This window comes from Sceloporus undulatus, chromosome 2 (assembly GCF_019175285.1).
Source record: "Sceloporus undulatus isolate JIND9_A2432 ecotype Alabama chromosome 2, SceUnd_v1.1, whole genome shotgun sequence".
In the NCBI taxonomy this organism is placed as follows: domain Eukaryota; kingdom Metazoa; phylum Chordata; class Lepidosauria; order Squamata; family Phrynosomatidae; genus Sceloporus; species Sceloporus undulatus.
Genome location: NC_056523.1, coordinates 158,239,865 through 158,253,626, shown reverse-complemented (window position 1 = coordinate 158,253,626; position 13,762 = coordinate 158,239,865). Strand labels below are relative to the sequence as shown.

The 13,762-nt window shown below is 40.3% G+C and overlaps 1 protein-coding gene across 9 annotated transcripts in view; it reads left to right on the top strand.

Annotated features, from left to right (window-relative positions):
• IKZF4 (IKAROS family zinc finger 4) overlaps positions 1–13,762 on the top strand; it is an 82,520-nt gene that overhangs the window by 39,344 nt on the left and 29,414 nt on the right. For 5 of the 9 annotated variants that reach the window (XM_042451627.1, XM_042451626.1, XM_042451625.1 and 2 more), the window contains 2 exons: positions 6,491–6,636; positions 10,671–10,775. Coding sequence is in view for 4 of the 9 variants with exons in the window: in XM_042451618.1 (XP_042307552.1) it covers positions 10,671–10,775 (105 nt within the window). In the remaining 5 variants the exon portion in view is untranslated. The remainder of the gene's footprint in view (positions 1–6,490; positions 6,637–10,670; positions 10,776–13,762) is intronic. The other 4 variants (XM_042451618.1, XM_042451621.1, XM_042451620.1 and 1 more) reach the window with 1 other exon arrangement.

The following is a 13,762-nucleotide window of genomic DNA, read 5'->3' as shown; positions in this document are numbered from 1 at the left end:
TAATAATAATAATAATAATAATAATAATAATAATAATAATAATAATAATAATCCAGGTTGTTAACTGGGCTAGTTACAGAGAGCAAAACTTCTTGTACAACAGCTCCACAGGCTTTCAAAGTATTTCCTAGTACAGTTGACTGTCCATATCCACAGATACTTTATCCATGGATTTAAACATCCATGGCTTGAAATTTTTTTTAAAATATATAAATTCCAAAAAAGCAAACCTTGATTTTGCCATTTTATATAAGAATCACATTTTATTGTCCATTGTATTTAATGAGACATGAACATCCACTGCTTTGGTATCCACAAGGGGTCTTGGAATCAAACCGCAGTGGATACCAAGGGCCCACTGTACAATCTAAAGTGATATAAAATCTTGGGTTCAGCTTGTGTTCAGATTATCTGAAGGACTGTATTTTCCCATTTTTGGCAGAGGCCTTTTTCTTGTCTCCACCATAAATGGGAGGGGGCATCTCACTGGCTGCCCCTAGGCTCTGGAACACCTTTTCTAGTTATATTTTTCTGTTATACTTTATAGACCACAGATATTAGTGATCATTTGTCCAAGATTAATTCTCTCCTGAATTACATATGGTAATTCTATGTGGCTGTTTTGCAAACTTTGCTGAATCTTTCATGCCTTGATGCTGGTAAATCATCCAGACCCATGAAAGCCAAATTTATAATACTTACATTGAGGGCAAGTTTCAATAAAAAGGGTTGATTGGGATCAGATTATGGAAACAAAATTTAAAGTACTAATTGTTTTAGACCAGGGGTAGGCAACCTGCAGGCCGGGTGTGGCCCGGCAAGGCCTTGGGACCGGCCCCAGCCCAGTCCTGCTGCTGATTGCCGCCAGAGCCTTTGGCCTATCAGGAGGAGGCGGGCAAGGGGGGGCAAGGGGCAGGCAAGGGGAGCAAGCGGCGGGCAAGGAGGGCAATTGTCTGTAGAAGCCTCCGAAACATGCATTTATATTAACATTTTTTAAAAAATCAGCAATTTTTTTAGTGTGTCCTCCATATTTTTTAAAAAGTGTTCTCCATTTGAAATTTTTGTCCTACATCTGTCCCGGTTTATTTATTTATTTAATTTTTTTTTGTTTGTTTGTTCATTTGTTATGGTTTTTTAATCAATAAAATTTAAAAAAAATAAAAAACCACAAATTTTTAAATTTTTTAATTATTTATTTTTTGGCTTCGGCCCCCCAGTTGTCTGAGGGACAGCAACCCGACCCCCGGCTCAAAAAGGTTGCCTACCCCTGTTTTAGACAAATCAAGGTTTAGCCATTGATTGTCTCAAATCTAGGAAACTATGGAAATGTCCTATGATGTTAATAAAGCTGAAAGAAACTTTACTGGCATACATTTGATAAGTTTTGCTTGATGTATGAGAGGTTAGAAATGATGTATATATTGCACAACATTGAATTCCAAAGCTTCTCATTACAGCATGGCTCCAAATATTGATAAAAGGGATCAATAAATACACCATTACCTGTTTCCTCCTTATGGTGGCAACTTCTAGTTCCATGTATGATCCATGGGCTTTTGGTAGGACTTAACATTTTCCAAAATGTGACCCAATATGCTGCAGATTATGTGTGCCTCCTCCTTCTCCTGAACTCTGCCCATCAATGACATTAGTGTGCATGTAGACCAGAATAAATTTGCTGACAAGGTCAATAAAGCTGTGCTAGAGAGGGTGCAAAAGTGTTGGCTGGGTTGTTCCTTAATGAGGCAATACTAAAGGGTTCCATAGGGTTTCACCTGTCCAGAGAGATTTTAATGGTTGCTCTAGTTCAAATGCTTAGCCACCTTTACAATCAGAAGAGGATTGAGTTTGGTGTTCTTACCAGAAGGGCAACTGAGTTTAGAGGCTTTTTATTGAACAAGATGTTAAGAAAGTTATTGGAAATGAATATCTCTTTGAATGGGCTATCAGTGGAATACCTATTGGAAGATCAGAACCCACATATTACCAGGTTAATAGCCAATTTTCTGGTAGAGGCAACAAGATTATGGCTTAAATTTTAATAACGATCCTGAAGTTTTATTGTAAATGCATGTTGTTTTTCTATGCCTAATAAAGGTTGGCTGACTGACTAAAGATCTTCAGACTGATTTTGAAAAGCATGGAAAATACTTTTCCCAACCAGGACTCCATAGAATTGTCAGATTTTCAGTGGCAAGAGTAGTGTTTAAATGGCTCTCTGAAAGATGCCTCATTACTACCAGTCTGCCTATTAAAGCTGAGTGAGAGATAAGGAGGAAGACCCTGACCCAGTAGTGTCACTGGAGGGGTGCAGGATGTGTGGACCGCACTTGTGACACCCAGAAAGGGGGGTTACATCTAGTTGGGCTCTCCTCCCCCTTCAGGGCAAGAGGGGTGCACATGACTTCCAGGCTGCTTCGTTCGTCCAGGGCTTCCTCTCCAGGGAGAAAGCCCAGGATGGAGGGGGGCAGTATGCCACTGCCCCCCCTCCCCAGCTGCCTTCCAAGGCCTCCGTGGACTCAGAAATCATGGAGGGAGGGAGAAAAAGGCTATCCTCTGAGTCCTCAGAGGACTTGGAAAATAAGGGGGAAGGGAGGCTCCCCTCCAGGACAACTCAGGGCAGTTCGGGGGAAGGCTGCCCTTTTGGCCCTGCCCCACAAGCCCCCCCCCCAAGAAACCACACCCCAGAAGCCCTGCACCCCACACTGGGCGACACCGGGGCTGGGAACACCACTGCCCTGACCCTGCCCTTAGACAAAAGGAAAGTATGGGGTTGATAGCAATAGTAAAGTCTGACTGGCTACCAAAACCAGCAAACAGTTTTAGACCATGTTCCTCGCCTTTTTTGGATTGGCTAATAAAGCTAGGAATGTCCTCTGGTTTGTGCAGTTCATTGAATCTGCTCCATCACATTCTTCAATTTTCAGTCTCATCCTGTGTTCCAATGCTGTTGCATTTTTTCTAGAGAAATGAATTTGGATTCCATTTTGTTACCTTCTTTTCCAACCTTTCTTTCTTTTTCTCTTTCTGTTCCTTTTTTTCTTTCTCCCTTCCATTTAATTTTTTTGTATAGTATTTATTTTCCCAGTTCTTATACAGTCACCCCCCTTTATCCACAGATTCTTTATCCATAGATTCAACCATCCATGACTTGAAAATATTCCAAACAATCTAAATTCAAAAAAAGCTAACCTTGATTTTGCCAATTTATGTAAGGGACACCAATTTATTATACCATTGTACATAACAATACTTGAGTATCCATGGATTTTGCTATCCACTAGGGGTGGGGGCACTTCAACCAAAACCCAGTGTATACCAAAGGCCCACTATATATTCTCACTGTTGGAAAGTAGTATGCATGTGCACTGTTGTTAGCCAGTCAGTGAAAAGGGGTAGAACTCCAGGGCAAGAAGTGGGATTTTGACTGCTCCTTTTATTTTAAGGAAATTACTATAATTCTCACAGTTGGAGTCAAATGCCAGCAGTATCTCTAACCCCTCCCTTACTACAATTTAGGTGAAAAGTATGTATCCTTTTAGGTGTTGTTGGATTGGAATTCCCATCAGTCCTGGTCACATAGCAAGTGGTGAGAGATGATGGGAATAGTTGTCCAACAACATCTGGAGGACCTCACATTCTTAGAACCCATAGTAGAAAATGGAGAAGGAGAGCCCTCAATTTGATTTCACAGGAATTCCATTGAAATCCATTTTTGTACCAGGAGATGTAGAAGTAGGGTTATCTGTCCTCATTGGCCATGCCCAGTATAGGTATTTGGGGTAGTATGTTCCATCAGGGCTAGCCTGAAGATAAAGCGCCCTCCCTCCATAACTGTCATCTTTCGTCCTGTGAGGGAGAGAATAGGCTGGCTCAGCTCCATCAGGGCCAGCCTGAAGATAGAGCGTCCTCCCTCCATAACTGTCATCTTTCAGCCTGTGAGGGAGAGAATAGGCTGGCCCAGCTCCATCAGGGCTAGGCTGAAGAAGAAGAGCCCTCCCTCCGGTCCATCTGCCTTGGTCCAGGCCTCAGAGGGAGAGAAGAATGCTGGACCTGATCCCCTCCCCTCCACCACCATTCCCTTCTCCTTTTGTGTCGTGTCTTTTAGATTGTACGCCTGAGGGCAGGGAACCGTCTATTATCCCCTCTGTTGTAAACCACTCGGATTCCCAGTGATTGGGCGGTATATAAATAAATCCTATTATTATCATTATTATTATTAGTAGTAGTAGTAGCAGTAGTATGTGGCAGCAGAATACCTAGGCCATACTAGTTTTCATGTCTTGTCAGTATAAATTGTACTAGGCAAAAGATGGACAGATTCATCTTGCAATGTAGACCTGGCAGGTTAGAAATTTATGGAAGCATGAAGTCAGCACAATGTGGTATAAGTGCCTGTAACAGACAGGAGTACCAAAAAATCTGGTGTTGAATAATGTAGTATTGGCATCACCTACCATTCATTTTTTAAAAGCTAGCAGTGTAAACCTACCTTCTGGCTTACAGAAATTTGGCTAAAATTTAGATGTAGGATTTTTTGCTATGCTGAACTTGAGAATGCCCCATTTCAGTTTGATTAATATATTAATTCAACCGATAAAACTGTATTTATTTAAAATTATTCATCTGCTTAATTAGGTGGCAGTTCTTTAATATTATTCCTGACACAATTACTGATGTGAAAAACCATGGGTAGTAGGTACCATCTTAGAAGAGGCAGATAGGTCTTTTCATTTTACACAAAGGGAAAGAATCAGTTCTTCCAAAACAATGCCTGCTGTGACACACCTGATTACTGAAAATAAAAAGGGTTTTTCCCCTTCACAACTATTATTTGTATACTGCAAATTGATTAAACCACCTATAATTTTTGCTTTTCTTTATCTGAATATTTTTTAAAAGTGGCATGGTAGAAATCTTATGGGCAAATGACATACTAATGGTGAGCATGTATGCTCCAAATCCAAAACAGCAAATAGTGTATTTTCTGGCGTATAAGACTACTTTTTAACCCAGGAAAATCTTCTCAAAAGTCGGGTGTCGTCTTATACGCCGGGTGTCATCTTATAGGGCAGGTGCTGAAACTTCCAAGCTGGACTAGAGAATCTGCGGTTGCCGCATATGGGGGGAGGCTCAAAAACGGCCACGGGGTATGGAAAAAAGAGCTGTGTTTGTGCTACCGCTCTGATAGTCTTGGAGACAGGGAGGGCTGGGCAAGCAGGGAGAGCTGTCCAATCCAAGCAAGCTTTGAATACAACAGGTTTTCCTGCTAAGTAATTGCATGTCATAAGCATTTGAATTAGAATTACCATATTGAAATCAAATCTGATTTTTAAATATTTTTATTTGGTGTGCATTGGAAGAGGGGTAGTCTTATACAGCGAGTATATCCCAAATTCTATATTTTAACTGGAAAAGTTGGGGGTCATCTTATACGCCCAGTTGTCTTATACGCCGGAAAGTACGGGTATATTTTCCAGGAAGTTACTGAATTCTCAGCAGAAAAGATAGAAAGATGCATTCTGGGTGGGGATTTCAATGGAATAGGGGACTTGACTCATAACAGGTTCAGTAAAATAAGGACAACTTCCAATAATTTTAAAAGCTTAAGAAACGATTTACTATTCCACACAGTGAACAGGATAATATCTTTTATTTATTTGTTATATTTATATCCTGTGCATATTTGGGGCTTCTCACCATTTCATTCTCACCCTAATCCTGCGAAGTAAGTTAAGACCTCTGATGACTATCCAAGTTCATTTAGTATGCTTCATAGTCAAGTGGAAATTTGAACCCAGGCCTTTTCCACCCAATGCAAGACTCTAGCCATTACACCATGCTTTGACTGATTTTCATTAATTTCCCAACTCTACATATTTAGTAGATACGTCTTCCACCTTTCTTTTTGGTTGTTCAGTTTATATAGTATGTAAAGGGTTTATAAAGTATATAATAATATGTGCCAGTTGTGCATGTATAGTTTTGACCTGGCTACTGTTTGGCCAGCAATGTTAGTTGGATAAGAAACATGAATACTTTATTATTACAGGATCAGTCAATTGTGTCAAGTGTGAAGCAATCCTTAATATCATCCCCCCCCCCCCCCCTATTCAACACTTATTTCATTGTACGTATGCAGTTTCTCCTGTCAGTTTCTGGAGTGTTCAGAGATCTTTGATGGGAGCTCTTACCTTCCCAGAGCAATGTGTTCTTTCCTGTGCTGCATCCATTTCTGTTGCCAAAGTGATGGAGAGCAGACAGCAACTGTGGTGTTTTTTACATGGCCTTTCTTGCCCCATCTAGCTAGGTCAGTGTTTTTTAAAACCTTAAAGGGATGCCACCTTGTAGCTGGTGGTTCTGTTTTAGGAGACAAAGCATTAGGAGAGCGAGCCTGAATCTCAGCGAAAGGGGACACTGCAGCCGTATGGATTCTTGCTCTAACAGTGCTGCTTGACTGTAAAATGACGGCCGTTTCTCTCACTTCCAGGAATCTCTTCTTCCTGGAAGGTGAGTGGCTGAGTTCACCCTACTGCCGAGATGCAGCCACACACACTCACAGTCTGTATTCCAGTGCTGTTTCCAAGGAGTTGGCTGTGATAACACTCCAGGGTATCGTCAGCAAGGTAGAATAATGTAAGTTAAATGGGGAAGGGTGGCTGTCTCAAATAACTCCATGCTGTTTCTGTTTTTATTTACACTTGGCGCCATTTGGGGTGGGGGTGGAGTGTTTCTGATGCCATGCAGAGCAGTGGAGGAAGTCACTCACTTGAGATGCAGATAAATTGATATCTAGAATCCCTTATCTGTGCAAGGGGTATTGTGACTGAAATGCAACTGCAGGCTTTGGGATATGGATAAACAACAAACGGGGGTTAGATGAAAGTGATCTATGTTTATAAAGGGAACTGCCAAGTCTCTGTTTAAGTCTCCCCTTTTCTCTTATTCTTCCCACTCACTGCCCCCACCCCTTACTATTCAATAAATGCCTAGAGAGGAGATAGGATCATAACTCACTGCTTGTGCTAGCAAGGAGCAGAACAAATCTTTGGTTCAAGTCACTGATGCCTAATTTTCTCTGGTGAGAACTCTTAGTTGCTTCTGGCTAGTTTTCTTAACCATGTCATCACTCAGTTCTAATTGAAATTTAATATCCACCAGGTGGGGTTCAAGGCTGCCTCTGAGTGCTCACATAGGTTTTAGCATATTTCAGAGTCTCCTCTTGAGCTTTCTGAAGAATAGAGGAGTTAAGGGAGAGGCTGAGAGATAATCTTTCAGAATCAGACTCAAGAGAGAGGAGGGAAAAACATTTCTTTTGGAAAAGGCTGCAATATCCCTGCCCTGTTTACAGTAAACTTAAGTTCACCTATTTGAAGCTATGTGTTTCCTTTCTTTTGATAGATGCTAGCATGGGTTAAGCTATATGAGCAGGGGAACAACAAGCACTTCATTCAGAAAGCCACATTTCTCTAAACAAAAGCCTCAGCAAGGAGACTTTCTCCAGATATGCTTCAAGAGTTGCATTCTAAGAAGGTAAAGAGTGGTTCCAGACAATGGGAGCACTAAACAGAAACAGGACAGAGAGGGGTGGGGTAGCTGCCTTATAGAAAATAAATGTAGGGCTTTGGCTTAATTGATCTAGTGTTTGCTATGCCATGACTCTACTACCTGTACTGATCCTGCTACACCAAATGCACTACCAGTGGTCAATGGAATGGCTGCACATTCTCCCTCTGAATATTATCATTTTCAATAGATGCTTTCTTAAGGTAAAAGAGTACAGAATTTGAAACTTGTAGGGAGGAGAAGTTGCATACAGGTAAGAGGCAAATCCTAGTATTTGTGTCTTTGTTTCTTCAGACAAGTGCACTCTTTGGCATATACAGCCCATTGACTCTCCTTTCTTAGAACACTAAATGCCTAATTCTTATACCATGGTTAGATTTACAAGCACAATGTCCTTACTCTTGCTATGGTGATTAACCTGTGTGCAAGCTGTCCCTCCTCAGACTGTGCATGGGAGCTTGTGAGTATAGATTTTCCTCCATACCAAAGCATTCCCATCAGTTAAAATATTGGAAGTCAGAAAGACAAGAATCTAAGCTAATTGTCATTTATGCTTGTTTCCTACATTTGAGAAGCTTTTTTTAAAAAGAAAAAAAAATACTCTGGTGAGCCTTCTACCTGCTTACTGAGGTGATACAGTCCTGGAACAGATGTTGTCACCTTTGGAAGAAGGTGGCCTGAGATGTTCCTTCCAATCTTAAGGAAATCAGTACAAAGTGGGAGGATTCTGACAGTATATTAATTTTACCAAACTGCCTACATTTGGAATTTTGTCATGTCTACTTTGCTTTCCTAGACCTAGTTCAGCCCTATGAATGCTGACTTGCTAACCTTAAAATGCAAGTTAGTCCTGTGAATCCCTCCATTCGCTTTTGGACTTTTGAGTGTTATAATCCTGGTTTAACAAGGATTCCCTTGGTGTGATGTACTAACTAGATCCTCTTACTTAAACCATGGTTTGATCCTTGTTTATTATTGTGGTTAGTAAGCTGACATTAAGAGCACAATCTTACTTATTCATAAGTCTCTTTTGAATTTAATATGGTTTCCTTTTAGGGAAGCAGGTTGTTATTTCAACTTAAGTCATCCTTTCCTGCTTTGGGGATGTAACAAAAGAGGAGAACTCTACATTGGATAAACTGGGATTAAATATCCAGCAGGTGTAGAATCAGTGTGTGTTGTGAAGAAATAACTTTATGGCCTGGGGCTTTTTCTTAGTTTGCTGATGATATTTTAGCAAGCTGGATATGTTCAGTTCAAAAGGGCCATGTTTTTGTCCCTTATCCTATTCTCTGTGTCAGTGGAGAGCCTGAGTTTGCTGAGGATCTTTTCTAAATAGAAGTTTTGCTGAAGAGCCTGAAAGCTGAAGTAACCATGCTGCTAGGAGACCCCCCCCCTCTACTGCAACACTTGAGAGGGACTCTGGGATGGATTGGAAACAGAGTTATAGAACCCAGGAAGCCCGTTATCTTGTAAGCATTTATCAATACATGTTAGGACCAACAAGCCCAAGGAATTTTAAAATTGTTTTTATCATCCAAAACACACTTTCAAATGGGGTCACTCTGTTTAACACAGTAGGAAAAACCTCTGAGTAAACATGTTTAGAATTTGACTGTTAGAAGATCTAAATTCCAATGGATGCCAAAGGATTTTTGAGCCCTGAGACTCATTGGGAGGCAAATCTGCCCAAGTATCCTATAACATTGGGCCTCCATTACAATTAGCAGGCTAGTGGATTAATTTAAGAGTGTGTGCACATACATACACGCCAGCAAATGAGAATGTATACAGTAATAGGAAAGAATATATACCAGAGCAAAATAGTAGTACATAGGCAGTGAATTGTAGTCAGGTATATTTGGGCAAGTATTAGGATGTGAATGTGAAACAGGCTGATAGCTTTTAAGAACATAACTAGGTACAGTATAACAAATTTTGTTATACAGGAATTATGCAGACAACTGTGGAGGGACTAAGCAATCATTAAGCAATTTTTAACATGAGAATTTCCAAATTAATACAATGCATAATTAGAAAAACAACACAACAAACCAGGAACATGGTTCTGGAACAGATGAAAAAACAAGCCAAGTCATTTGTATACAATATTGAATAATTCAGACAATGTTATACATGAATCAGAGTGTTATTTCTAAAATAATTGGGCAAAAGGTAAAAATTGGGCAGTGGATTCTTATTAACATAAAAAATGGAAAACTAGGTTTTTAAAATATCCTGGTTTATCTGCACCTCTGCACTGTTCAATACAGCACAACTAGTTTTGTAAAAACCAAATGTTCTGGGGACTTCAATACTATGTGAGTCTCTGTATGCTACAGTTAATAAGAAATGTTTGTGTAACTCTTTCCTATCCTTTTCTCTAAGTAGATGAGGAAGTCAGCTACTTATAGCTCTTCCTCATGGAGGCAACATTAGTTCAATTGAGAAATTCATTTGAAAGGAATTCTCTGAAATGATGTTCACATCTTGAGCTTGGATGTGATAGCCACACTTTTATTCTGAAAAATGATAATATCAGCTCTTTCATAACAGCATTATGTTGTTTAACTTTCTTCCATGTGCAAGTTTTTGTAGTTTTCTTTATTTGCATTGCACATTATTTGCAAGAGCAAAGCATCCTGCAGGAAGACAATTACTACCCTGGATCTTATTTATGCATTTATGATGATTCACTTTTTAATGAAAAACTTTCTGTCCTTTAATTGCCATGTAATAAAATATTTGCACTTCTGTGAGGAACCACAAGTACTGCTGCATATATTCCTTATAAACATTCAGATAGCCTAGAGGATCCAGGTCATTTTGGCAATGCGTGTTAAAGTGGTGCTATAATTCTGAAAATATTTATGAAATCAGTCTTGTAACCATAAAACATATATATTAAAATTGGTTTTACCTGTATCTGGTGTGCTGCTTCTGAACGACTGTCAGATGTTGGTTCTGTCAAACAATGAGATATGGATCCAGAGGCTGCTCTGTTCATCTCATATTCTGTGGTGTAACTGCATGATCGTAGGGCACTCTATTATTTAAAGAAGTTTGGATTTTTGTTATTGTATTTTTCTGCTTCTTTCCTAAAGGTAGTGGAGATTCCTCTTTGGAAAAGGAGTTCACATCCACCATTGTGGGGCCCACAGTGAGCACACCAAACAGCCAACACTCCTCCCCAAGCCGCTCCCTTAGTGGTGAGTATGTGATCTTCTGATTCCAATCTTTTCCCCTCCAAAATGCATTGTGTCATGTTGTGATCAGCCTAGTGGCCGTGTTTCACATGTCTAAAATAATGTGGCCAGGTTTCTGCTTCTGAGACCATCTAGCACCACACAAATTTCCAAAAAGTACCAAAAGAAAATACAATTGAAAGTAGCTGTAAGTCATCTACTGTTCTTGAAAACCAAGCACTTCCTAATATTAATAAGTGTAGAAAGAAGGGTGATTTACTGCTCCTGAAGAGTTCCAGAGGAGGCAGTTCACTTTTTATGACAGCAAAAGGGAGACCACACACGCAGCCTTGGAAGCCATGCTTTGCCCTTTCCTAGTCCAAGCTATTATCATCTCTTCAATTTGACAAGACCAAGATGGTCTTGGTACGGATTGTGAGGTTTTCTAGAAATTTGCAGAGGATAAGAGTATAGTGGAACCTAGAAGTCTCCAAGCTGAAGCAATGGGACTTTTAAAGGGACCATGACATCAACTCTTCCCCCCTCTCAACTACTCAAATCATCTGTACTTACTGTATATACTCGACTATAAGACGACCTCATGTATAAGTCAAAGTCAACTTTGGGGGCCAAAATTATGGATTTTGGTATGACCCATGGATACGTCGAGGGCCAGACTTCAGGAGGCAGCCTGGCTGCAGAGGGGCTGCAGGGTGATCAGCCACCTTTTCCATCCTCTTTGCAGCTGGACTTTCTTTTGAGGAGGGAGCCTGGCTGGGGAGAAGCTGCAGGGTGATTGACTGCCCTTCCTAGCCTCTCCTCATCTGGGCTGTCCCTTGCAGAGGCAGACTTATTAGGGAGAGGCTCTGGTTAATTACCGTATTATCCTGTGTATAAATTGACCCAGTTTTTGGGTCAATTTTTGACCTAAATTTCTCGATGTATACACGAGTATATATGGTAGTTTTAAATCTTATGACTTGTAGGAAAATATTTCTATGTGGTGATGGGGAAAGAAATTCCAGGAAAACTTTAGCTCACATCTATGTCTGTATTAGATACCTTCATAGAAGTGGATCAAGACAAGCCTGTATTTTGAGGGAGGTGACTATTGGAATTGTCATTACAAGTGCCCACACATCAAAATTTGCCTTGAGAAAGACACAGTTTGTGATTGTGGGCTATGTGGACTTTTTGCAAGGGCAGTTAACATATTTCTGTATCATATGTCTTGCTCCAGTTATGGCCCTAAGCATATGCTAGCACCAATTGAGATATGAATGTGAGATTTTTATTCTAAGGTATTGAGTTTACAATTCCTGTTACCTTAGAAGGGGAACAAGGCAGTTCAGAGGCACTCCCTGTCATAGTAAACAGCTGTAGGTTGGGATTGCTGCGGGAAAACACTTACTGATGCTGGCTAAAATGGGACAGAAAGGAGTTGTGGGGAATCTAGAAACAAAATATGCTGGGAGAAGACTTACATGCATTGATGGATTATAACTTTCAGCCTGAAGCTACAGACATTTCTTGCTGTAATTTATAGTTGATTTTTGTGAAAGATACCAAATTTTGTGGGAAAGTATGACATTACCAAATTGTAGAATGAATGTGCTTTTGTGTGTCTTCAAGCATCCTTCTCAAAGGGTTTTCTTGGCAAGATTTGTTTAGAGGAGGTTGAGAGAATAGGAATTGTCATAGGTCGCCGAGCGGTTTTCTAAGGCTGGGCCAGGATTCAAACCCAGAGTCCTAGTTCAACACTCAAACCACTAATCTATACCATGTCGGCAGAATAAATATATTGGAAATAATTAGTGTTTTCCAGTTGGTTTCTGAATTCTGATTACTTCTTATGAGACAGCTGTAATGTCTCAGTTCTTTATCTGAAGCCTCAAGATTTATATCCCATCTGACAGCTCATTTGTGAATGGTATCTTTGGGTTCCATGCCAGCAGAAAGGTGGGCTATAAATAAATAAGTAAAATAATATAAATAAATATCTTGATTTTAATTATTTGGAAATAAGTGTTCAGAAGTCCATATAATATGTCCATTGTTTTAGTTGATTTAGCAGAAAGTATTATCTCCCTTCTTTAGTATATAAATGAAAAGGAATCCTACGTATGGATCGAGCAAGCAGAAAATAAATATCTTCCTCTTTAACAGAGAGATGCTGGCTCTTGGTGTTGCTTCTGATCTGTCGTGATTTCACAGCTGGTTCAGCCAGCAAGCTCATGCCCCGGTGGAGCAGGAATATTACATAACCTGTTTTGCCAGCCCAACCAGACACTGCTTTCCTTTTGTAAGGAAGGTTGCAGAACAATAGCCAGCCCTCCCTTCTCTGTTGGGGGGGGGGGGAGACGGACCTCTGCTCATCCTGAGGGGATAGAAAAACATTAAGTTCAATGTATGTGAATGGCTCCTGCCCCAGTGAGCTGGCTTTCACTGCATATTTGTACACAGAGGTGTCAGCTTGTACTGGGTCTCTAAGATGCTGCTCTTGTGAAATTGGGTGTTGTTGTTGTTGTTAAAATCCTCTAAAGTGCTGCCCCAGTCACTCTCAGAAGAATGTGTTCTGCCTGCAAAGACTGTTTCTGGCCTAGACATTTACTTAGAGTACGACAGTCTTTTTAAAATAGATTTCACTGCCAAAGGCTCCCCTTTGTGTGTTTCTCTTGATGAGGATAGGGTGTTAAGAAGAGTTGGAGCTCCTGGCATACTCTAGTGCCTTGTGGCTCCAAAGAGAAGCTAAATCCTGACTAAAGTTTGTTAAGCTTACTTGCTGCTTCTCCTTTGAGATACAAACCAATGCTGTCCTGGCACATGAAAACTGAATTCGATAGTTGCTCAGAGAAAAGCAAATTCTTTCCTAATCCCCTTGAGATTTTTATGTGTTCCTTAATATCCAAAGGAGATAGGAGACTGGTGTACCCTGCCCTCCCTTGTTAATATATCTGTGTAACCTAATATTGGCAATTGGATGCATTGATTGGATGGTGCTGTACATCATT